The sequence below is a fragment of the Balaenoptera physalus genome (assembly GCF_965194825.1).
Source record: "Balaenoptera physalus genome assembly, chromosome: 14".
Classification (NCBI taxonomy): Eukaryota; Metazoa; Chordata; class Mammalia; order Artiodactyla; family Balaenopteridae; genus Balaenoptera; species Balaenoptera physalus.
The window spans coordinates 9366823-9393489 of record NC_138893.1 but is presented as its reverse complement, the minus strand read 5'-3'; the positions used below and the strand labels follow the sequence as shown (position 1 = coordinate 9393489).

At 40.9% G+C, this 26667-nt stretch overlaps 1 protein-coding gene across 3 annotated transcripts in view; it reads left to right on the top strand.

Annotated features, from left to right (window-relative positions):
* The window catches only part of MTR (5-methyltetrahydrofolate-homocysteine methyltransferase), a 110676-nt gene that overhangs the window by 2491 nt on the left and 81518 nt on the right, over positions 1-26667 (top strand). Inside the window, exons 2-11 of one of the 3 annotated variants that reach the window (XM_082425502.1) lie at positions 4797-5011; positions 10617-10706; positions 13361-13430; positions 15196-15288; positions 17057-17163; positions 18606-18665; positions 19434-19528; positions 22693-22793; positions 23906-23967; positions 25082-25149. In XM_082425502.1, the coding sequence (XP_082281628.1) occupies positions 4797-5011; positions 10617-10706; positions 13361-13430; positions 15196-15288; positions 17057-17163; positions 18606-18665; positions 19434-19528; positions 22693-22793; positions 23906-23967; positions 25082-25149 (961 nt within the window). Of the gene's footprint in view, positions 1-4796; positions 5012-10616; positions 10707-13360; positions 13431-15195; positions 15289-17056; positions 17164-18605; positions 18666-19433; positions 19529-22692; positions 22794-23905; positions 23968-25081; positions 25150-26667 lie in introns of those variants that run through there. The other 2 variants (XM_082425503.1, XM_082425504.1) reach the window with 2 other exon arrangements.

Genomic DNA, 26667 nt, shown 5'->3' with positions numbered 1-26667 from the left:
CTGTGAAAGATGTTAGGGAGAATCTGCTCTGTTTAGAACATGACTAAAATGTACAGAATGTTCTAGATCTAATGAACTGAATACAGATAAATACCAGAGGTTTGTTTTGTTGTTTTTGTTGTTTATGGAAGAGCAGCATTTCAACAAATGCTCACCCTGCCAAGGGAAAGGAGAATTGTTAAAGCAACTTAACTCTTATGAGAAGGTTCTGGAGGAGCAATGGTGAAGCCAGTGAAAGATAATCCCCTACTGGAAAGTCTTGGGGAACACATAAAGATTAGAACAGTGAACACTTATGCTAACAAATATGGGAGGAGGATCTTTTAGTTTCTCTTACCGTAAATCTTACGTTATCCCCCAAAGGATAAATAATCATGTGGAAAAGGTAGATGCATTGGATTTTTAAGGACCTCAGTTGCAGAGGAGTTTTGTATTCAATCCTTACAATTCCCACTCATATTTGTTGTATTATGTGTTCCCTTTTGCCTCTATTTTCTGTTCACAATTCTCTTGCTCCTGTTTCACATATTTCCACGTATTTGTACATTTCCTTGTAGACTCTAGTCTGTGTATGTGTTTTTAATTCATATAAATATAAACCTGGTAGTTAGTCATTTCTAACTTTCTCCCTCAATATTCTGTCCGTACAGTAGAGCAACACAGAGGTAGATCCGGCTGCCACCCAGTAGTGTTCCGCGTGAGCATCTTGCACATTTGACTTTGCCATTTCCCAAGGTTGTCTGCAGCTTGCCACTTCTATAAACATCCTCTGATATGTTCTCTATGGATCGATGGAGACTTTGTTTGGGAAATACCAGGAGTGAGATTGTTGGGGTTTCCTCATGCTTAATTTTACTGACTCCTGCTAGGCTGCTCTCCACAATGGCTGTATCTGTGTTCCAAAAAGCAAGAGTTCAGATTTTCTTTGGCATTATCCAGTCTTCTAATTATTGCCCATCCATTGTGTATATATTGGTTTTGTCTTGTTTTAATTCCTGTCTCTTTGATAGTTAATGAGTTGGAGCATCTCTTCATATACTTGTTGATTATTCAGTTTTTCCTTCGCTTGGTTTGCTTATTCGCATCTTTTGCCCATTTTTCTATTTGATTTCTTATTGATTTGTAGGAGCTCCTGGTACATTATAGATGTTAGTCCCTTTCACTTACACTTTTTTTTTTTTTTTTCCTTTGGCCGTGCCATGCTGCTTGTGGAATCTTAGTTCCCTGAGCAGGAATCGAACCTGGGCCCCCATCAGTGGAAGCACAGAGTCCTAACCACTGGACTGCCAGGGAATTCCCAGTCCCTTTCAGTTATAGACATTGCAGAATCTTCCTTCAATTCATAATCTGTGTATTTTGTCTGTGGTGACTTTCATTTAACAGAAATTCTTAGTTTTTATGTAATCAAATTCACCTTTTTTTTTTTTAACATTATAGGTTGAGCTTTTTGAGTCTTTGGAAGTCTTTCCCTATGCTAAGTAATAAAGATATTCTGTATTTTACTTTCCTTATTTTATGATATTGTTTTGTAGTGTATCATAATATTTGGTAGGCCAAATAATCTCTTCCTAATTTTTAAAAGTTAACTTAGCTCTTTCTGGACTTTTAGTCTTCCACATAAATTACAGAGTAAGTTTATCAAGTTTCTCATAAAAAAATCACATGTTTTGTTTAGAGTTTACAAAAAACCTTTGATCTCTTACATATGTGATGGCTCTTAACAAGATATCACAATTTGTATGTGTGGGGATGGGATTGTTTTATGGTAAATAGTGAACTATCTTTTTTTTTTTTCTGGCTTTGCCACGTGGCATGCAGGATCTTAGTTCCCTGACCAGGGATCGAATCTGTGTCCCCTGCAGTGGAAGCCCAGAGTCCTAACCAATGGACAGCCAGGGAAGTCCCTATAGTGAACTGTCTTAACAGATTGAAAACAATCTATATTTCTGATTTGAGAAGTGAATACAGTAGAGGCCTCGTGGAAAAATGCTTAGACTTCTTATGAAAATGGGAGAAGTGGGGTGCACTCCATTGTCAGATTTGCAGTGAGTAGAGAAAAGCCAAACCAACACTGATGAGCGAGACCAGGGTGGGAGGAGATGGGGCATTTCTTACGTCGTTGTGTTAATTTCTCCTTTCTTCTTCCTTTCCCCTTAAGCATGTGTGCACTTGGTCAGTGGAGGAGATAGAAGGACAAAGACATGTAAATAATATGATATTGATTGACCATTTTGCTGATGCCAAAGGCATATTTCATTGTGGAAAAGACTGGGTTTTTTTCCTAGAAGTTTTGAATAGTTTTTAAATTTCAGATGCATCACTTACTTCCCCCCCCTCCCCGCCCGCCCCCCGCCCGCCCCCCGCCACCATGTCCACACCCTGTGCGCCCACAGTCGGGTGATTCAGTCACACCTACTTAAGCCCACATGCTCTCATTTCAGGGTGGATTGCAGCTGCATTCTTTTAAGAAAAAAGGAACTCAGTTGAGCATATAGGTTAAAGTTTTTAACCTTCTCTCTTCTTATTCCCCATCTGAAAGGATCTCCATTTAAAAGTTTTCACTGAGTATTGTTTTCCCTCTGCCACATTCATGTTCATTTCCAAACCTGTAAACATGCCATCCCTGCTTCCTGCCCCAAGATGAACAGAGCTGAGAGCTTCAGGCTTACGTGATGCTTTTTCATGGTCCTCTGGACACTGTAGTATATAGAAAGCAACCTTTAGAGTTTGAAGCCCAGCTCCACTTTTTATCAGCTATGCAATAATAATGACATAGTAAGAGTCGTTAACATTTACGGGCTGTTTATGTGAAGGATATATGTCTCATTTCATGACTTGTGTGATTTGAGAGTCCCAGCTGTTATCATCTGAAATTTGCTTTCAAGCACATTGTTTCATTCTATTATCACACTTTCTATGATAAAGGCAGGGCAGATATTTCCCCGTTTTTCAGAAACATAGTCTTGTCAAAACCCCGTAGCTACTTATGAGAGCTAGGACTAAAACCCTGATTTCTTGGCTTTTTTTGTCATCACCATTAACTTAATCATGTCAAATTCTGGGTGCTTATTAGCTGATAGGACAACCACATCATGGTCAATCAATATCAGGGAAGTCCGTGAATGGCACTTTGGATGCCAGATCTATAGGGCTTGAGATCTGAGTAGATGCTGGTTATCAGAGCGAGTAAGGAGTCAGATAACACTGAGGTTGTCAGGTCAGGCTTCTGGGAAAGGTGGTGCCATTCACAGAAGCAGGGAGATCAGACAGGAAATTTGGCAGGTTTGGATTTGGATGATAGATTGAGGGGCAGGTGGGTATTCTAGGGGGCCATCACAGGTGGACATCTTGAAATCTGGGTCTAAGATTGGAGCCCAGTGTTTGAGAATTCGAAGGTCATGGGGTGCCTTTGGAGAGTAATTGCGGTAGAGAGGCTAGGAGGAAGCCACAGCCAGAAGAGAGGTTGAGCTAGAGCTGCCCGGGGTCGGGGGTGGGGGGGAGGGGGAGGGAAGAGCAGTGGGAGGTGTGGGTGGAGCTGGTCATGTGCTCTTCCTTAGGTGCAGAGGGAGCCGAGCTGCAAGAGAATTTTGAGGTGGAGGAGGGTGAATTTGAGGAGCTCCTCAAAGAAGACTCTTCTGTACAGGATTAGGTGAAATCACCTGTGAGTGAAAAGGATGAGAAGGGTTTGGTGCCAAAAGCAAGCAGAGGTTTGGGACAGCAGGTGTGGGAAGTGTAGAGAGAGCCGAGAAAAGGTGAACCAAACAAGAGGCTCGATGTTAGGAATTTTCAGTGGCTCCGAACAGCATGGTTTTGTGGCTTTCCAGTAGTTCTTGGAGACCATAAAGTAGGATTGGAAGGAGTAGGCCTTGGGGCTTTTGAGGACTGGGAATTAGGAGAAGTCAAGGGCACGGGGAGAGTTGAGAAGCTCCAGGGTGTTAGGCAGTCATCGGTCCAGAGATGGAGCAGGGGTGAGGAAAACCCTGTGTGTAGGCTATGTGAGTTCTGGCAGTAGGTGGGAGAGACGGTCAAAGTTAACAGTCTAAATGGCAGTTTGGAATTATTGATGGCTTTCAGTTATCAAGCTAAATCTCCGTATTGAGGGGACGCAAGCACAGAACCAACAGAGAGCCCTAAAGATGTTCTCCGGCAGGTGGCCTGGCCTTGTAACACTTGGCTCTTTGCTGCCTGTTTTGCTCACCTTTGAAACAGGAACAACTAGAGCCTACTTTAACCTTGGTGTGGTGCTTTACCAGTGATTCTGTGCTGTGTACAGTGTCCTATTTCATTAAGCATTGTTATTTAATGTAAACATTTTGGGGCAGCATTTGTCAAATGCCACAAGGTTACAAGCTCATGTTTTTTTTTTTTTTAGAAATTCACGTTCTTATTTATTTATTTATTTATTTATGACTGTGTTGAGTCTTCGTTTCTGTGCGAGGGCTTTCTCTAGTTGCGGCAAGTGGGGACCACTCTTCATCGCGGTGCGCGGGCCTCTCACCATCGCGGCCTCTCTTGTTGCGGAGCACAGGCTCCAGACGCGCAGGCTCAGTAATTGTGGCTCACGGGCCCAGCTGCTCCGTGGCATGTGGGATCTTCCCAGACCAGGGCTCGAACCCGTGTCCCCTGCATTGGCAGGCAGATTCTCAACCACTGCGCCACCAGGGAAGCCCCAAGCTCATGTTTTATGAGCCCCATTTACTCCCTGTTGTGAATTAGTATAATTTAGTCTACACTCCCTCTCCACACACGTTTTCCCCCGTTCATTTTGTAAAGTCAGATTTTCACTTTCCTTAAAGCAGGAATGAAGAAGACCCTGCAGGATGAGATCGACGCCATCCTGCGGGAGAGGATTATGGTGCTTGACGGCGGGATGGGGACCGTGATCCAGCGGCACAAGCTGAGTGAGGACGACTTCCGAGGACGAGAATTTAAAGATCACGCCAGGCCCCTGAAAGGCAACAATGACATTTTAAGTATAACTCAGCCCAATGTCATTTACCAAATCCACAAGGTAAAGCATCCCCAGGTTCTTATATTTTCATCCTGTCATTCCGAAAGGCCTTTGGTGTCCTGAGGGCAGACCACTGGGCCAAGTGCTCTGGGGGAGACAGAAGAAAGGGGTGACTTGTTCAGATAGAGGTGCCTTATTCAGAAAGCAGGTTTTGGGCACCATGTAAAAGTCGTGCACGGTATTGAGCATTCAAGATAAGGAAATGAGGAGGGCAGGTTTTCTGCCTTTTGAGGCATTTCAACGACAGTGAAAAACCATAAAATCCTGGACAAGTTAGGGTTTTTACCTACACTAACTTATTTAAGTCACCACAACAGCCCTGATGAAGTAAAACTGAAAGGTAGTTGTTATTCTCATTTTGTAGATTTGGAAACTGAGCACCTCTAGAGTTTAAATAACTTGCCTGACGTTACAGAGGTTTACTGACTTGAAATCCCGTGTTCTTTCATGCCATTTTCCTGTCTTTAATAAAAATGACTAGCCTTGGTCAGGGAACTAAGATCCTGCAAGCTGTGTGGCATGACCAAAAAACAAATTAAAAAAATGGCTAGCCAACATAAATCAGAAGTAAGTAACTGGGTATTGCTAGACTTTTAAAATTTAAGAATAAGTGTAGGACTTAACTGTTTCATAGCTTATCGTGGGAATTTCATAGGATTATGACTAGAAGAGATAATAAGGTGATTTAATCTGTTTTTCTGGTCTGGATTCAATTTGAAGGACAAACATATTTACCAGGGAAGTAAAGTTTTATCTTTTGGAGAAGGACATTGTTATAGGTGTTTCAGACGTTTTTTAAAAAATTGAGGCATAATTGACAAAGAACATAACATTGGTTTCAGGTGTACAACGTCATGATTTGCAATTTGTATATATTGTGAAATGGTCACCATAGTAAGTCTAGCTAACATCTGTTACCCTACACAGTTGCAAATTTTTTTTCCTTGTGATGAGGATTTTTAAGATCTACTTTCTTAGCAACTTTCAAATATACAATGCAGTAGTATTAACAGTAGTCACCATGCTGTACATTACATCCCCATGACTTATTTATTTTATAACTGGAAGTTTGTACCTTTTGACCCTTTCATCCATTTCCCCTTCCCTCCACCCTCCACCTCTGGCAACCACCTTCCTTCCTTTTTATAGCTCAGTTATATTCCATTGCATATGCATATAACATTTCCTTTATTCAGCCATCAGTGGACACTTAGATTGTCTCCATATGTTGGCAACTGTAAATAATGCTGCAGTGAACATGGGGGTGCATCTATCTTTTTGAGTTAGTGTTTTTGTTTTCTTTGGGTATTACCCAGAAATAGAATTGCTGGATCATATAGCAGTTCTATTTTTAATTTTTTGAGGAACCTGCATTCTGTTTTCCATAGTGGTTGCACAAATTTACATTCCTGCCAACAGTGCGAGAGGATTCCCTTTTCTCCACCTCCTCAACAACACTTGTTATTTCTTATCTTTTTGATAATAGGCATTCTGATAGGTGAGAGGTGATATTTTGTGGTTTTAATTTGCATTTTCCCTGATGATTAGTGATGTTGAGCATCTTTTCATGTACCTGTTGGCCCTCTGTATGTCTTCTTTGGAAAAATGTCTATTCAGATCTTCTGCCCATTTTTTTTTTTTTTTGGCCGTGCTGCGAGGCATGTAGGATCTTAGTTCCTCGAGCAGGGATCGAACCTGCACCCCTTGCAGTGGAAGTGTGGTGTCTTAACCACTGGACTGCCAGGGAAGTCCTGTCTTCTGCCCATTTTTTTTTTTTTTTTCTGCCCATTTTTGAATTAGATTGTTTGGATTTTTTTTTTGCTACTGTGTTGTATGAGTTCTTTGTCTATTTTGGATATCCTTATCAGACACATGATTTGCAAATATTTTCTCCCATTCAGTAGGTTACCTTTTCATTTTGTTGATGGTTTCCTTTGCTGTGCAGATACTTTTTAGTTTGATATAGTCCCACCTGTTTATTTTTTGCTTTTGTTACCTTTCAGACTCAAAGAAAAAAAACTCAAATGAATCAGTGATTAAATGATTCATTGAGGGTGGAAGGGATCCTTCTCTTGGGTGATCAAGACTTTGTTCTAGATCAGATGCAGAATGGTTTTCATTTGAAGAAGAGCTAGGAATGCCTTTCCTTTGGTCATAATGGAAATTGTAGTTACTGGAAGATTTTAAATTGATCCTTGAAGAGTTTTGGTTCTACGAGTTTTTCTGCGAGGCCTGAGAGTATGTAGTCAAATAGCATTATAAAATTCCAGTATATTGTGGATTGGGAATGCCATCATGGGTATGAATTGCTTGGCGTGGTTACAAACATCAGTTCTTATTATGCAGTTGGTGAAATCACCACCCTCCCCCAACCCCCGACACCCAGCCCAGCCCATGACGTGTGGTTTTGTCCTTATTCAAGTGGATTATCACTAGAGTATGAGCTTCCTGAGGGCAGGAATTTGGGTCTGCTTTTCACTGCTGAATCCCTACTGCCTAAAACAGTATCTTGCACATAGTAAGTCAGTAAATTTTTTTTTTTAATAAATTTTATTTATTTATTTATTTTTGGCTGCTTTGAGTCTTTATTGCGGTGCGCGGGCTTCTCATTGCAGTGGCTTCTCTTGTTGTGGAGCACGGGCTCTAGGAGTGTGGGCTTCAATAGTTGCAGCATGCGGGCTCAGTAGTTGTGGCTCACGGGCTTAGTTACTCCGCGGCATGTGGGATCTTCCTGGACCAGGGCTCAAACCTTTGTCCCCTGCATTGGCAGGCGGATTCTTAACCACTGCACCACCAGGGAAGTCCCAGTAAATGTTTTTAGAGGGAATGAATCTTTGTCCTGTGAGTTAGATAGGCATGTAGATAGAACAGCAAGTTTCCCAAGGTAGGGACGTGAAGCAAAAATGACTGTAAATACCATAAGGTGTAACCTAGCTGTCCCATTCGTGGGGGAATATTGATTAGCTGTAGTTCTCTGGATGTAGAGACCGTGTCGTGTTCATGGGTGAGGAAGGGAAAAAGACTGGGTTATTTTCCCACTTAGTTATTTCTAGTGGAGTTACTGACCATAGAGCTGATCCCCTGATACTTAATTTTAATGGAATGGCCAGGTTCTATTTGAAGTGCAAGTGTCTGACACTAAGCTTTTTTGATTGTAATGTAAGCACCTGACATTAAGCTTTTGGTTGCGGAGGCATTGTTTAAGAGGCATCTATGTCAGTAAACACCCTGCCAGCTGTGTGACACATCTGCTAGCTAAACAGCCAGACCAGGAACCAGGCTTCCCCCAGCCATGAAATTCCCTTTTTAGAAAGCCCTGGGTAACCTCGATGAATTACCCTGCTTTTTCCTTCCTGAGCCCTAATCCCTGCTCTTAGGTTTTAAGTTCTCCAATAAAGAGTGAACCTACAAAGCCCTAGGCACCCCCTCATTGACCCCAGTAAAGGCAGAACCCCCGGTTGTCTCGGTCATTCCTGCCCAACCCATGCCTTCCCCAGCTACCTCACTGTATGGCCCGGGCATGCCTGTACTCTCCAGGACCCGTGAGCAATAAACCTTGTTTGTTTTCAAAAGTTCCCTGATGGTTGTTGCTGAGGTGAGTCTTGCAATCATAATAAGAACCAATAGCGCCAGTGTAGCTGTGGCATTGGCTTGGTCCTGGCTCAGCACAGGCGGTAAGGGCCCATGTGAGTGCATCAGGCATTCCTAGCTCATCACTGTTGATAGGTTGAGACCAACAGGAACCAATATTTAAAACACCTGTTGGTAGCCTGCGGCCTTGCTGTCATTAATGGCCTCCTTTAATCTTGACAGCTTTCTATTGATACATGGGAAAACTGAGGAGTAGAGAAATTAAGTAGCTTGCCCATATCACACGTGTTTTCAATTGGTGAGAATATGCTTGTAATCTCAGGGGTGTCATATCCGGAGCCCATGAGTGGGATATTGTTCCGGGAAAGAAGGTGGAGAGAAAGGGTGAAGAGCTAGAAGAAGCACCTTTTAAACTTTATATTATTTAAAATTTTAAATCTACACACAATTGGAGAAAATAATAACTAGGAATTTAGAAATATTTTTTCCCTAATTATAAAGACAATATGTGTTCATTGTTACAAAAATAAAATAGCTAGATGCTGTAGAAAGCATAAAGGAGAAAATTAAAACCACCTGTAATATCGATACCAAGACATAATTGCCATTCACATATTTTAATTTATATTTCAGTCTAGTTTTCTGTGTTTGGCTTTTTAAAATTAAATTTGGATTATTATTACTTCATACTATTTTATAATTTGCATTTTTTACTTAATACCATGAGCATTAAATATCCTGAGACATGGTTTTAATAACTTCATAATAATCTATTCTACATATATATCATCATTTACTTAACTAACCTTATTCTTAGACATTAAGGTTGTTTTCAGTTTTTCTTGCTCTTTGTTGAAAAACTAAATTTTAATTTGTTCTTATAAAACAGAACCCATAGATAAGAATAAATTCCCTTTTAACCACTACTGCAAATTTCTGTTTTTTCCCCAGAGATAACCACTTATACTAGTTGGTGTATGTCTTTCCAGATCATTTGTTATGCATTTATGTATATGTATATATTATGTATGTATGTGTATACATATAGATATCTGTAGAAAACTCAGTACTATTTGTGTGTATGTATGTTTTAAACTTAATGGTGTCATGGTTTACATATCAGTCAATTTTGTTTTTCTACTCAATACTTTTGGAGATTTTCTGTGTTAGTATATGTAGATATATGTGCACACTGTTTTTTAGCTGCCACATAGCATGTAATAAAATGGACATATTATAGTTTATTTGGCCATTTCCCTAGTGATAGATAGTTGGGATGTTTGTGACTTACTATAAATGTGTGAACCTTGGTTTTCATTTCCCAGCTCTTCTGCAAACAGTGTCCATCTGCTTAGGTGGGGTTGGGCTTACTATTGGAAGATCAAGAGATTCCAGAATTTTCATCGGATTGAGGTTGAGATGGTGTCCAAAGAGTGAAACAAGACAGAAAGGTTTCAAACAGGGAGAACCAGAGGGCACCGAGGTCCTCAGGGTTTCGTAAGGGTGCAGATGTGGCTCAGAGGGACCAGGAGCTGTGGACTGAAGCGACTGTGGTCAGAATCAAGATTGCAGAGATAGAGCCCTTCTCAGCGGGGCTCTGACCGCGCTGAAGCAGAGAGCTGGCAAAGGAACAGAAGGAATGTTTGTTGAGGGCCATCGTGTGCTAGAAGCTTGGCGTGTGATCTGTACCATCATCTGGCCACCCGGTGAAGTAAGGTTAAACTACTTTCAAATGAGGAAACTGAAACTCACAGAGTTTAAGGAACTTGACTCAATTCACACCGCAAGTGAACTTTGTCTGAATTCAAGTTCTGTGTTTATTTATTCATACCACAGGCATTTCTATGAAATCCGTAGGTCTTTTTGCATCCCCGGCCTCTATCTAGTACAGTGCCTTGCACTTAGTAAGTGGTCAAAAGATGTTTGGTGGCCTTGGTGAGGAAAAGACTAGTTTATTGTTGGGGGACAGGGATTCTAAAACTCATAGCATTGACATTACTTTCTCTCGTGGCAGGATTACTTGCTGGCTGGGGCAGATATCATTGAAACAAATACTTTTAGCAGCACTGCTATTGCCCAAGCTGACTATGGCCTCGAACACTTGGTAAGGATTTCATTTTTCCTTGTATCTAAGATATTCATGAGCGTTTGCTGCACTGGTAATTGCTAGTGAGAAAACCAGCCAAAGCTGCAGAGTCAAGCTAATGCCTAGTTATGTATTATTTGTGGTCAGATGGGGAAAATGGTTAGAATCGCTTCTGCTTATAAACACAACAGCCCATTCATTTTCCAGCTGGTTTCTTTATGGGCAAGTAATAATCAAATAAAAACGATACTTATTATGCAGTGACTGTGAATAAAAGCATAATGATTGGCCATGTGCACAGTTCTGTGAAGCCTTTTTAAGTCGGGTGACAGATTTGGTTTCCTTTTTTAAAAAAATTGTGGAAAAATACAGGTAACATAAAATTTACCATTTTAACCAATTTTAAGTGTACAGTTCAGTGGCATTAAGTACATTCACATTGTTGTGCTACCGTTACCACCATCTGTCCGTGGAACTCTTTTCACCTTGTAGAACTTAAACTCTGTACCCATTAAACAATAATTCCCAATTTTCCCTTCCACCTCAGCCGTTAGAAACCACCATTCTACTTTCTGTCTCTATGAATTTAACTCCCCTAGCTACCTTATATGAGTGGATCATACAGTTTTTGTCCTTTTGTGACTTATCTTGTTTCACTTAGTTTAATGTCCCCAAGGTTCACTGATGTTGTAGCATGTATCAGAATATCGTACTCTTTCGAGGTTGAATAATATTCCACCGTATGGATATGCCACATTTTGTTTATTCATTCATCCGTTGAGGGACATGGGCTGATTCCACCTTTTGGCTACTGTGAACAATGTTGCTATGAGCACGGTGTACAGATAATCTGTTCTTCATCCCTGCTTTCATTTCCTTTGAGTATATATACATAACCAGAAGTAGAGTTGCCGAACTATACACTAATTCAATGTTTAATTTTTTGCGAAACCACCATACTGTTTTCCACAGTGGCTGCATCATTTTGTATACCTGCCAATAGTGTACAAGGTTTCCAGTTTTTACACATCTTTGCCAGCATTTGTTCTGTTTCTCTTTTTGTTTTTTCCTGATAGTAGGCATCCTAGTGGGTGTGGGGTAAAGGATTTCATTTCTTTTTAGTCAACAGGATGCTTCCATATTCAAATTTTGTAAACTGATAATGATGAAAATATATGGTAGATGCTGAGGTCCCCATATCTGGGTGGGATTTTTCCAGAACGTGCCTCTGTGTTCATGCATGTAGTCCTGAGTGCTCTGACACTGTTTTCGCTGCTGGTGATGGGGCTTTGTGAAATCACTTGCCTTGTGGGTTATCAGGGGAATTATTTGAGGGCAGGAGTTGGCAAACATTTTCCGTTAAGGGCCAGACAGTAAATATTTAAAGCTTTGTTGGCTACGTACAGTCTCTTTTGCAACTACTCAATGCTGGCATTATAGTGCAAAAGCAGCAACCAGGACATGGAAGCAACCTAAGTGTCCATCATCGGATGAATGGATAAAGAAGATGTGGCACATATATACAATGGAATATTACTCAGCCATAAAAAGAAATGAAATGGAGGTATTTGTAGTGAGGTGGATGGAGTTAGAGTCTGTCATACAGAGTGAAGTAAGTCAGAAAGAGAAAAACAAATACAGTATGCTAACACATATATATGGAATCTAAGGGAAAATAAAGGTCATGAAGAACCTAGTGGCAAGATGGGAATAAAGACACAGACCTACTAGAGAATGGACTTGAGGATATGGGGAGGGGGAGGGGTGAGATGTGACAGGGTGAGAGAGTGTCATGGACATATATACACTACCAAATGTAAAATAGATAGCTAGTGGGAAGCAACCACATAGCACAGAGAGATCAGCTCGGAGCTTTGTGACCACCTAGAGGGGTGGGATAGGGAGGGTGGGAGGGAGGGAGATGCAAGAGGGAAGAGATATGGGAACATATGCATATGTATAACTGATTCACTTTGTTATAAAGCAGAAACTAACACACCATTGTAAAGCAATTATACTCCAATAAAGATGTTTAAAAAAAAAAAAAAGGCAGCAACAGACAATACGTAAATGAATGGGCTTGAGTGTATTTCGGTAAAACTTGCAGGCACTACTTTGTGTGTTTCTGCATGCTTGCTTTATTTCCTAGTGAGAGGGTTCATGGCCCTTCTCCAAATTCTCAAGAGTTTCATAATCTACAAAAACTTAAGACCCACTGATTCCAACCATTGTACGGTGTAGGAAGCCAGGACCTGGAGGAGTTCTAAGGGAACCACCCGGGCAGGTAGTGACAGAGCTGGTTTTAGAACCCAGGTCTTCTGTCTCTGAAGCCCCTGCTTTTTCCATTACTATGCTATTTTCTAACTCTCCGAATATTTCACTACATCAGCTTATTCTGACATGCCAGACGTCCAGAGATTGCCCTTTTTGCCAGATGGCTCATGGTTCTGTGGAAGACCGTAAAAGCAGTTCCCAAAGACTCTTGCCTTTCCTGTTGCCCTCAAGGCTGGGGCCGCTGGTAGGCCTTTTTGACTAAGTTTTCATTCAGACCTCAAACTAATTCACTCCACCTTTCCTTACTGAATAAAACTGTGTTTTAGAAGGTCATGAATTCCTTATTTATTTTATGGAGGGAAAGAAGGACAAACTAACATTTGCAGTTGATGTGTTAGGCCTATAGGATGAACAAGTGCTCTGCGGGAGTGGCCAGAAAAGCAGCTGAGGAGATCACTCTCCAGACAGGTAAGGAACAGTTTTCTCTCTTTTTTTTACAAAGCTGTTTCCTTTGACATCCTCAGCTATAATATACTGTCCTTACTGCCCCTTTTCCTTTCGCGACAGTTGGCCTACAGCAGCACTGCAGACACCATCACGTACTTGTTTGTAGGTTACTTCTCTGCAGTTTCATAGTCAAGCATTCAGTGTCCCTCTGAATTGACTCTGTTTCCTTGGGCCTTGGGCTCAGGGTTTACGCTGTGTTTACTCTGCTGGGTGTTTTATCCTAACCTTGTAGCTAGAACCGTGACTTCCTTGTACATTTACAGCTAAAATGATTTGTCTCCCTTTGGAAGTATGTCTTTTGGTTATTGAGGCACAGCTGTTTTGGTTACATTGGTGATCATTAAGATATTTGATCTTCTCGCTTGAAAGCTACCCTCATCCCTGTGATTTTGCCTTATTTAGGTAAAGAGAGATTGTCTTTTGAGCGTGTTCTACTTCATACCACTAGTGTCTTTGAAGGCGCTGTGTAGCACACAAGGAGGGTGGCATGAGAGTCAGTCTTGCTGGGATTTGAAAAGTGCCTCCCCGAAATAACTAGCCTCCTGGCTGGCTGCCATAAGAACACTTGGGCACCAGCTGGAGGGGAGGCTTTGAGGGCGGGAAAGGAATAGAAGAAATACATGGAGCCCCTGAAGATTTGGAAACGTGAAATTGTTGCCAACAGGGAAGACGTAAAGCAAAATTGTTGGGAAGTTAGACACAGCATACTAATGAAGACTGAAGCAATTTATAGGAGCTCCGTTTCTGAGAGATAATGTTGAAATCGGAAGGGCATAGACTGTTGCCCCAACAAAGTCACAGGTCAGAGGCTATCAAACCAGCTGAAGCAGGGAAAGACAAGGACGTTTTTCTTACACCCACGTTATTGTTCAGCTTTGGGGAAGATAAAGAATATCGGGGCTTGTAAGCTGTTCAAAGGCTGGGCTATCAGCTAGTGGGTAGTTGGCTCCAGTTAGATGGTAAAACATAACCACCTGGTTAAAACCACCAAAGGTGATGAGCACTATGGCCCTGCCCTGTGTTCCGATATGTAAGGAACACAACATCTCCGGCTTCTTTAGAAGCACCTAGACTCTAGCCTAGAGGAAAGCTTATTAAAACATTCTTGAAAGAGTTTTAATGTGAGATTTGACCTGCTTCGTACTTGAATTTCAGACTTTATAATTGTTCATCGTGATTTAATATTTTCCCCCAGCAAAGGCCCTGCAGTACAGCAGTGGAGAGCATTTCAAGATCAATGCTACTGTGAGGAACTTTTGCAAAACCTATGTTCACGACCTTCAGGGTTTCTTAACAGTAGGGAGAGAGAGCATTTGTCCAAGCATAGCTATGGTGATAGAAAAGGATTACTAACTGAAATGCTTTGAAGCCACATGTGTGAGAATTCAGAGTTTTTTGGGTTGGCTTGGCGGTAACATGTGCACATACTTTATATTTCATCATTTCCTCAGTGGGATCCAAGACAGCCTCATAATCAAACATCTGTTTGCAGTAAAATCTATGAATCGTCCACTAAGTGAGGTAAAGACTGTAAATAGCCTCTTGTAGTTTAGGAGAGGTCAAGTTTTGTTGTCAAATGAATTAAGGAAAAAAGTGGGGCTTTTGCGCTTTTTGGATTTCAGAGTTACGGACAAAGGATTATATACCTGTGTTCTAGGGGAAATCTGATAGCGTATTAACTTATGAGCTGTTTAGAGATTTCACACTTGTTTTTCTTTTCCTAAAGGAATTAAGAGATATGTGGCAGGAGCTCTGGGTCCAACTAACAAGACACTCTCTGTGTCCCCATCTGTGGAAAGACCAGATTACAGGAACATCAGTGAGTATGAGATATAATCATTGACCTTGGGCAAGTACCTCTGTGTTTCAGTAATCTATAAATCTGTAAAATGGGGCCAATACCAACATCTACTTAAGGATTATTGTGACTTAAGGGCTTACAGCAGTCCCTGGAATGTAGTAAACATTAAAATAAAAAGTGAGCTGGGCTTCCCTGGTGGCGCAGTGGTTGAGAATCTGCCTGCTAATGCAGGGGACACGGGTTCGAGCCCTGGTCTGGGAAGATCCCACATGCCACGGAGCAGCTGGGCCCGTGAGCCACAACTACTGAGCCTGCGCGTCTGGAGCCTGTGCCCCGCAACGGGAGGGGCCGCGATAGTGAAAGGCCCACGCACCGCGATGAGGAGTGGTCCGCGCACCGCGATGAAGAGTGGCCCCCGCTTGCCGCAACTAGAGAAAGCCCTCGCACGAACCGAAGACCCAACACAGCCAAAAATAAATAATAAATAAATAAAGTAGCTATAAAATTAAAAAAAAAAAAAAAAAGAACTATGGTCTCTTGCAGCAAAATTTGGATTTAAAAAAAAGTGAGCTATTATTAGTCATAGTATTAGTATTACGCATTTTGAGCCTGCTTTCAAAGGTGCATGTTGTTGTGTTTGGGCTTCTTTATCAGCTGCAGAAATGAAACCAATCAAAATAAAACTTTAGACTGAGAAGTTGAGCAAATATAGACACCAGGCCTTGGTCAGTTATAGAATAACCCACTAGACTCCCACTTTATTTATCAGAAAGCAGTCCAAGCTATATATGCATACTAGCATTGTAAACGTTGTAAACCACCATCTATAAGCATACTTGCGTTGAGAGTGTATGAAAAGTCTAGAAATCTAGGTCAATTTCTTAAGCATCAGACTACAAAAAAACAAAAAGTATTAAATGATCAGAGCAGAATAATAATGATACTACGTGTGGTAATGAATTCTGTGTAGAAGACAAGTTCAGGCAAGTGTGGATTGTAGGTTTTGGTGACATACCACACTTTTCCACTGGGGGTTGCTCATCCTGGGCTGACGTGTGGCCAGTCCTCCCTCTGGTCTAGGTGTGGCAGTGAGGAGCTAACGTTTCCTGTCTCTTGTGCTGAATAGGATGAAGTAGGCTTCTCTATTGAATATATGAGCATCTTTTCTTTCTTGGGTGAGAGATCAAATGTGGGGAGAGGGGTGACCTCTCAGATGGAAGAAGACAAGACATTTCTAACAAAAATTTTATCTAGGAGTGATTAGACTCTTTTGTGTTTGAGAGTGAAATTGCCCCCCAGGCAGGTTTCTTCTCTGACAGAGTTGGTGTCAGAGGGCAGGAGCAAAATCTACAGCACCGCAGACTTTTACCCCAGAGGGTGTGAGAGAATGTGATGCAACCGGTGTTGTATCCAGATGAGTGTGACACGTTTCTCTAGTTGTTCCTCACACTCATCCCTGAATTGATTAACACCATCCCCAGAAAGATCTGTTTTAAAGATCTTAAAAGTAAGAGCCAGGGCTCAAGAAATCATACACCTTTCCACCCAGCCACTCATTCTCGGCTCACACATGGGAAGTGAGCCCGTGTGCTAAGTGTTTAGGAGCATCTGTGTTCAGTTTGCTGCTTTAACTTCCATCACTGCCATGTTTCTCTTGTTGCCCTTAAATTATGCATTATAGACCAGCAGTGGTCAGTTCACCTGGCACCAGGCCTGAGCTCAGTGTGTCCTGGGCTTTCAGAGGATGTCCACGACTAATGTCCTGGGTGTGGTTTGGTTTTTGCAGCATTTGATGAACTCGTTGAAGCATACAAAGAGCAGGCCAAAGGGCTTCTGGATGGTGGGGTTGATATCTTACTCATTGAAACTATTTTTGATACCGCCAATGCCAAGGTGAGTTAAAGGAGAAAAAAGCGGCTAGGCTGGGCTGGGGGCTGGGGTGCATCCCCTAATGTAGTGAGGAGACTGTAATAGCCATTATTAAAGTTAAATCAAATTCCTTGATTCCATTTTATTCTTGAATATTTTTAACTGAGTCCAGTAGAATGAAGGAAACTTCAAAAGGTTATGTTTCTAACTTTTAAAAAATGTTTTTTTAATTATGAAAGTAAATATTTTCATATATAGCTACTATATGTACATAGATGCATAGGTAATAAATATATATGCATGGTTCTGAAATTCAAAAGATACATAAATGGGAATTCCCTGGTGGTCCAGTGGTTAGGACTTGGAGCTTTCACTGCCAAGGGCCTTGGTCCCATCTCTGGTTGGGGAACTAAGATCCCGCAAGCCGTGCTGCTCGGCCAGAAAAGAAAAAAAAAGACATATAAATGTATGGAGTAAAAAGTAAATATCCTCCTGTCTCCTATTCCGTGGGTATTCAGCCGTCTTCCCCAGGGACAACTGCTATTACTGGTGTGAGGGTCCTGACAGAGATTCCATGCAGATAAAAGCATGCGTGATGCGTGTGCGTATGTGTATGTGGTTATATTCTTTGTATATGTACAAAGGTACATAAGTGTGTGGAATAAAAAGCAGATATCCTCATACATACGTTTTTGCACAGTGTCTCTGAAGATAAATTTCTACAAGTGAAATTGCAAGGTTTAAAGGGTCTGGGCACTGTTAATTTTGATTTTTAGTGTCAAATTCCCTCTAAGATTGTACTCATTTATCCTCCAATCAGCAAGCAGTGCACAGTAGTGCTGCTTTCACCACACCCTCTCTGTTGAACTTTTTGATCTTTTACAATCTGATAGCTGAAAAATACTACCTCACTATAGTTTTAATTTGTGCCGTCGGCCCTCCGTGTCAGTGGGTTCCGATGTGGAACGACCTTGAGCATTGGAGGACCTTGATGTCTGGTCCCGGAACTTAATAAAACATGGACGGTACAGATTAACATGGGATTTGTGCCTTTACAGCCCATTCTAGCTCATGCTCTTTTTTGCAATGACATACACTGTTGGTTCATATACCTACCATGTATATATGAGGCTGTGGAAAGCAGAGGCTTCTTATTTATCTATTTTTAATTTTGACTGAGCGAAAGCAGAAAGAGTAGCTCTTCAGCCTTTCCTCAGAGGAAGTATTAGTTCGTGGAGGGACTTTCAGTCAGCATTTGTTTTGTTGTAACATGTACAGTGTTACCCCTGAGAAAGGGGCCCTGGGGTTTTGTGTTATCAGGAGGACGTGTTTCTCCTCCTCCTCCCCAGGGAAGGTGATTTGTATCTTATCTGAAGAGGTCTGGGTAAGGAAGCATTCTCATCAGCCAGTTAGGCTGACCTGTGTCGCAGTCTCTCAGAAACAAAGGTGTCCTTTTTCTCCGACAGGCAGCCTTGTTTGCAGTCCACAGACTTTTTGAAGAGGAATATGCTCCCCGGCCTATCCTTGTAAGTTCTCAAATATTGGCATGATGAATTTTGGTTTTTATTAATATTGTCATTTTGAGGGTGGGGTTTTTGTTTTCCTGCCATGGAACTGTTGACAGTATCTTTTAGGAACCAGCTACTTGCTTGGTTCACCTCCCTTCTTCCACCACCTCTAGACCCCTAGCAGTCTTATCCGTGGAAATGTACAGAAAATGAATGTAGCGGTGGTTTGTGGAAGGCGGGCTATTCCAAAGAAGCCTGGCTGAACCGGTCCCCCGAAGCCAAAGGCTCACTCTCGTTAGGGCCCGAGGGCGGACGGACTGGCGTGCTGACCATGAAGCGTCCAGCACCAGAGACAGCGTGCTGCCGGTTCAGTAATGCAACAGGCAGGCCCCCATTGCTTGGTGAGAATAGAATAGAGTCAAACAAGGGGTGTCAGATGAATCAGATGTTGAACAGCAGGAGACCAGGATAACCTGAGGTATCTGTGGGGAAGTCTTCTCCAATGGGACTGGAGGTGTGAATCCTAAAGCTTTTTTGGACACTGCTTTTGTCACCGTGACTTTCCCTTTTCTCTGTTTCTGTGGCTTTCCAACCCCTCCCCTGGGCACTGTGCATTTATCTGTTCTGACCGTTAAAGAAAACAGTGCTGCCTTGGAGTTTGAGTGCCACAGTTTTCTTCCTTGTAAAAAAACAAAGAAAGTCAGCTTGCTCATTTTATTTTGTTTCTGTGACTGTATTCTTAACTCAGGTCTATGCTGTTGACGGAGTTTACTTTGTTCAATTCAGATTTCAGGGACAATTGTTGATAAAAGTGGGCGGACTCTCTCTGGCCAGACCGGGGAGGCGTTTGTCATCAGCGTGTCTCATGCAGACCCACTCTGGTGAGTGATCATTCTTTTCTGACTCCATTCCTTTTGCGGGGATCTCTTCTAATTTTAGTATATGTGCTGCCGAAGCGAGCACAACGGGGATCTCTTCTGATGACTACAGACTGTGACCCGGGAGGGGATTGCTTCTCTGTATTTCTGTAGTACCACTTGCATGAGATGTTGTCTTTCCTTGAAGTACATTCTGACTGCCCTGAGGACGTCAGAAGACGCTGCCTAAATGGGTCGATTTGAGGGAGGGGGAGAGTTCTCATACCCCCTGGGCCCACCAGAGAGTTGCCTTTTTGTCTGTAAGTGTCCCCCTTATGGTTTAAGACTGTCTTGGCCCACTAACAACACTTTAAATCTATTATCAGCACTTAAAAACTTTGCAAGGTTTTTTCACTCCCTGCATGCGGAGCAACCAGAAGTAGCGTAGTTTGAAATAAGGTGGGAATTCTAAAGCTCAGATTTTTATCTTTAAAATTAACATGGCTTTTACATTCTAGTTTGAAACATCTCTCTATTTTTCTGATGAAAATGGTTTAAATTCTGTACCATGAGTGAGATGGAAGCTCCAAGAGTCTATACAGTTTCCTCCTGTGCCTTTTCCGTGCACGTTCTACTCCTGCCTGGAGGCCGTGCCTGCCCTGCAGGGTCACCCCGCCACATGAGCCTTTCAGACCCATCTCTAGGGTCCTCTCCGGGGACCCATCCCTCTCTTACCAGCCCAGGTCGATGTTCTTCTCAGAGCACTCTATTCACTGTTATTATAGCCTTGGCCGTAAAAATAAGAGTCATAGACATTTACTGAGAGTTTGCTGTGTGCCAGGCTCGGTTCTAAGTGCTTTATGAGAGTTCTCTCTTTTAATTTTGGCAACAACACCTTGAGGTAGCTGCTCCTCTTCAGATCTTTTGCTTATTGTTTTAGTTGGGTGGTTTTCTTACTGTTGAGTTTTAAAAATTAAAGAAAATATTTTGGATACCATATATGTGTTTTGCAAATATTTGGGCCTAGTCCGTGGCTTGTCTTCTCATGCTCCTAACCATATCTTTTGCGGGGCAGAAGTTTGTAATTTTAGTGAAGTCCAGCTTATCATTTTTTTTTTTTTTTCTTTCTTTCATGGATCCTACTTCTGGTGTTGTATCTAAAAACTCATCTCCAAACCCATGGACACCTAGATTTTTCTCCTGTGTAATCGTTATATATATATTTATATCTTTAATAGTTTTGCAATTTGCAATTAGATCTGTGATCCATTTTGCATTAATTTTTATGAAAGATGTAAGATCTTTATCTAGATTAATGTATTCAGATGTGAATGTCCAGTTGTTCCAGTACTGTTTGTTGAAAATACAATCCTTTCTCCACTGGATTGCCTTTGCTCGTTTGTCAAAGATTAGTTGACTGTATTTGTGTGATTCTGTTCCTGGACTCTATTCAGCACCATTGATCTGTTTGTCTGTGCTCTCTCATCAATACCAGAGATTCCTTTAGCTTTTCAGTGAGTCTTGAAGTCGAGTAGTACCAGTCCTTTGACTTTGTTCTTCTCCTTCAAGAATTGTATTAGCTATTCTGGGTTGTTTGCTTCATCATGTAAACTTTAGAATCAGTTTGTTGATATCCACAAAATAACTTGCTGGAATTTTGACTGGCGTTGTGTAAATGTATATAAAATTGGGAAGAACTGACATCTTAACTATATTAAGTCTTCCTGTTGATGAACATGGTATAGATCTCCATTTATTTAGATCTGCCTTGATTTCTTTCATCAGAGTTTTGTAGTTATACACAAGTATTTCATTTGTTTTGGTGCCATTGTAAATAATGTGTTTCGTATTTCAAATTTCAATTGCTCATTGCTGGTGTATAGGTAAACAGTTGACTTTTGTGTATGAAGCTTGTGCTTTACAACCTTGGTTCTAAGAATTTTTTAGATGATTCTTTGGAATAGATAGTCTTATCTGTGAACAAAGACAAATTTTTTTCTTCCTTTCCAATCTTTATACCTTTTATTTTCCATCTTCTCTTATTGCCTCACCTAGGACTCCCAGCATGATGTTTAGCAGGAGGTGAAAGCGGGCATCCTTGTCTTGTTCCCGATCTTGCGGGGAAAGCATCTAGTTCTGTATCATTAAGTATGATGTTAGCTATAGGTTTTTTGTAGATGTTCTTTATCAAGTGGAGGAAGTTCCCCTCTATTCCTAGTTTACTAAGAGTTTTTATCAGGAATGGGAGTTGGGTATTTGTTTGTTAAATAAACTTTTTATTTTGGAATAATTTCAGATTTACAGAAAAGTTGCAAAGATAGTACAGAGAATTCCCATATGCTCTTCATCTAGTTTTTTCTAATGAGACATCTTGCATTATCTGTGGTACTTTTGTCAAAACTAAAAGTATATTACTATTAACTAAACTCCTGACTTTATTCTGGTTTCAGGTTTTTCCACTAATGTCCTTTTTCTGTTCCAGGATCTAATCTAGTATATCACATTGCACTTAGAAACCACAGTAAAAGAAAAAAAGTAAAATGTGAAAAAATAAAAGATGACATAGTCCTGTCACTTCATAGTTAATTCTTGAATTCCTGAAGACTTCGGCAGCTCCCACTGAGTGTGATTTTGGAGGGGTTTAGCAGCTCTGCTTTGATTTGTTTTATTTTAGTCTGCAGTAAGTTTCATTTGCAAAACAGAGAGCCCCTTGGTTACAAATTAATTTATAAGAGGACAAATTCTAAGTCCAATGTCACGTTGCAATTCAGTTGGAGCAAGGACTGAGTCTTGGTCTTTAAGACCCCTGAAGTGGCTTCCATGTGCCATTAATGTTCCTTCTACCTCCAAGATTTTCCTTTTTCTAGTATTGCTTTCCAGTGTTTATTAGCAGTGGTAGTTTGCAGACATTTCTGTTTCATGCTATACCATTAACTAAACGGTGAACTTATTTAAGGCGTCACATCCGTAGGCAGGATCTAATGTTGGAGACATGGGCAGAAATATTTAGTGTTGCAGGGAACTTCAGTGAGGTGGCTCTGACTGGAGCTGAATAAACGTGATTTGAATCAGGAGACTTACTATATGCTTGGTTTTAAATATACTCCTTTCTTTATCATAACTTTTTATATGTATAAATACTTAGAATAAAAGAGGGTACTTCTAATACCTTCTTTTTGTTTTTCCAGCATTGGATTAAATTGTGCTCTGGGTGCAGCTGAAATGAGACCTTTTATTGAAACAATTGGAAAATGTACAACAGCCTATGTCCTCTGTTATCCCAACGCAGGTGTGTGTTTCAAGGGAGTCACACATAGGAAAATGCAAATACACAAGACATGGGTAGATAGGGTAACAGGTCTGGATTAAAAGAGTTTGTTTTGCAGGTCTTAGTATATAGTTGACTTTCAATAGGAATTTTCTAAATGAAGAGTATTTGGGTCTAGACCACTGTTTCCCTCTAGACTTGAAGGAACAGTTTGGCTCAGCCTGAAAGGGTCAGAAGTGGACAGAACTTGGGGGCATGAAGCCTAGTCATGACTTAACTGACCAGAGCCTTGGAATTGGTGACAGTGCTCGCCATGTGGGCGTGGCCAAAGAGACGAGTGCAAAGAACGTGAGAGAGAGAGCCCTCTTCTTTGTTGCACTGTATCGACAAAAGAGCCTGTTACTTTTCTCCTTTTTAAAAGTTAGGACTTAACGGTATATAAAAATTCCTAAGATAAATGTAGATGATTTTCAGACTATCCATTTAATATTGGTAATCCATTCTGCGTTAACCAGATTTCCTGGTGAATGTTTTTGAGCACCACTTAACTACTTGGGGCTAAAAATCATTTTCCAGCCTTCTTTATCCAAATATATACATTTTAATGTGCAGTAAATTTTATTTCCCACCAGGAGTAAGATAACTGGAAGGGGATAATAAGTAAAACAGGAAATTGGATAATTAGATGCTAAAGTCTTACTTGGGAAAACTTACTTGAAAGGAGATGGGTTGTGTTTTGCTTGTTTTTAGTTGCATGTCCGGTGCTCATTAGTTCAAGCACGTGTGGTACTCCTCCAACCCCTACCCCTAGGCGTCTAGGAGACAAGAATGAATTTCCTTTACAGGAAAGGGAGGGATAGGGGTGGGGGAATTCTGTCTCATGCAGTAGTGATGCTTTTCTTTCAAATAGAAAAGAAATAATGGATGTTTATTTTCCTCTGTGATTTTATTGTTTTTGTCTGGTATGGCGTCTCTGTACTTATTATGTTTAATGTTAAGAATTCTTACCTGCTTTTGCAAGTAATCACGATTTAATTATAAATATTTTTCTAACCTTTTAACCTAAAGCCTTTATAAATACTATGTCATTTGTTAAAGTAGTTTCCAGTAATGGCTGAAATATACTTTCTTAGGTCTTCCCAATACCTTCGGTGAATATGATGAAACTCCGCACATGATGGCCATGCACTTAAAGGTCAAGAATCCTCTTTCACTTGGTGTTTAAGAGATAGAGAAATGGAATTTTTGATTTAGAATATCTAGAAGTAGACTTTTCCCCTAAAGAAATCCCAGTGTGTATATAAAAGATAAAAGCTTAAGATGAATTAAAATAACGGAGGCAGAGGGAGGGGGCTCGCTGTCAGCATCCTTCTCCACGGTGGGTACTAGTGGCTACTGGGAAATTCTCAGAGAGGTCCAGCCCAAACTAACTGAAACTCAGCTCTCCTCTGCAGCCCTCCCAAGTGGTCCCCTCCACCCCGCAGACTGCTGGGTGGAGTCTGTGTCTCCTTGCTCCGCATTGTCACCTCCCCCATTCTCCTTCTCTCCCATACACCTCCCATCTTTGAATCCCAGGTCACGAAAGCATACTACCCACCACCCCTCCTTAGGGTGTCCCTAAGACCTCTGGGTCTCTTTTCCCTCATTCCTTGAATTTTTAGCTTCTGGCTTACTGACATTGTCTCCTAAACTATTTCTCACTTAATTCTTATGTTTTCGGTACCTTATGTAGATGCTCTTTTCAATACTCTGACTTCTCATTTCCTTGACTTCCTCTCTCTAGGTTATCTTGTCCTTCTTTCACACCAGCTGTGGTTAAACTTCAGCTTTCAAACCAACTGTGGTTAAACTCCAGACCTGCACTGTGCAATATGTGTAGCCACATGTGTAGCCTCTACCACATGTGGTCATTGGAACACTTGAAATGTGGCTGTTGTGACTGAGGAACTGAATTTTTAATTCTTTAAACATTTGAATTTAAATTTAAAAACTGAATACGTATTATTGGAAAATGCATTACTTAGCTCACATTCATTCTGCTCAGCATATGGGTAAAAAAAAACTTTATTGTGATCGGATAGGCAAATATCTCATTGCATTTCATAGCATTTCATAATATCTGAACTGGTCTCTGCTTTTAACCTTATGTCTAAGGCTTATGAAAACTTGATATCTAGATTTAAGTATGTTTAGCTCTCTTTTAAATGGAAAATTAGGTATTCAGGAAATGCAGATTTTCTGCTGAATTGGTAGTGGTGAGCTTAGAATTCAGATGAACTCTCTGAAACTTTTTCTTTTCCTAAATGCAGGATTTTGCTATGGACGGCTTGGTCAATATAGTTGGCGGGTGCTGTGGTACGACACCAGATCATATCAGGTGATAATCCCTTCTAAGTATTTTTACCTTTTGTTATGGGATGAATTGTGTCCCCAAAATTCATAGGTTGAAGCCCTAATCCCCAGTTGCTCTGAATGTGCCTGTATTTAGAGGTCGGGCCTTTAAGGAGGTAATTAAGGTAAAATGAGGTCATATGAATGGATCCTGATCCACTGTGACTGGTGAGGACACAGACACACACAGGAAGGGGCCATGTGAAGACCCCCCCCCCCAGGGAGAAGATAACCAGCTACAAACCAAAGAGAGGCCTAGGAGGAAACCGGTCCTACTGACACCTTGACCTGAGACTTCTAACCTCCAGAACTTGAAGAAATAAATTTTGCTGTTTAAACTACCTAGTCTGTGGTATTTCGTTATGGCAGCCCTAGCAAACTAAGATACTTTATAGTATGAAAGATTCCAAAAATTAAAGTAGAAAAATAATAAAATGAACCCCCATGCACCTATCGCAAAGTTTCCATAATTTTCAGCATTTTGCTATTCTTACTTTATTTATTCTCCAACTTTTTTTCCCTTAGAGTATTGTAAAGCAAATCCTACATATCTTTTTTCTTTTTTTTTGTTTTTAATTAATTTTTATTGGAGTATAGTTGCTTTACAATGTTGTGTTAGTTTCTGCTGTACAGCAAAGTAAATCAGCTATACGTATATATATATCCCCTCTTTTTTGGATTTCTTTCCCATTTAGGTCACCACTGAGCATTGAGTAGAGTTCCTTGTGCTATATAATACGTTCACATCAGTTATCTATTTTATACATAGTATCAGTAGTGCATATATGTCAATCCCAATCTCCCAATTCATCTCACCTCCCCTTCCCCCTTGGTATCCGTACGTTTGTTCTCTATGTTTGTGTCTGTTTTTCTGCTTTGCAAATAAGATCATCTGTACCATTTTTCTAAATTCCACATATATGCATTAATATACGATATTTGTTTTTCTCTTTCTGACTTTCTTCACTCTGTATGACAGTCCCTAGGTCCATCCGTGTCTCTGCAAATGACCCAATTTCGTTCCTTTTTATGGCTGAGTAATATTCCATTGTATATATGTACCGCATCTTCTTTATCCATTCTTCTGTTGTTGGACATTTAGGTTGCTTCCATGTCCTGACTATTGTAAATAGAGCTGCAATGAACATTGTGGTACATGACTCTTTTTGAATTATGGTTTTCTCAGGGTATATGCCCAGTAGTGGGATTGCTGGATCGTATGGTAATTCCATTTTTAGTTTTTTAAGGAGCTTCCATACTGTTTTCCATAGTGGCTGTATCAATTTACATTCCCACCAACAGTGTAAGAGGGTCCCCTTTTCTCCACACCCTCTCCAGCATTTGTTGTTTGTAGATTTTTTTGGTGATGGCCATTCTGACTGGTGTGAGGTGATACCTCATTGTAGTTTTGAAGCAAATCCTCGATATCTTAACATTCTACCCTTAAATACCTGAATAATATTCCAGTGCTCAAGGAGGGACAGCTGATATTTTTTGTGGGCGA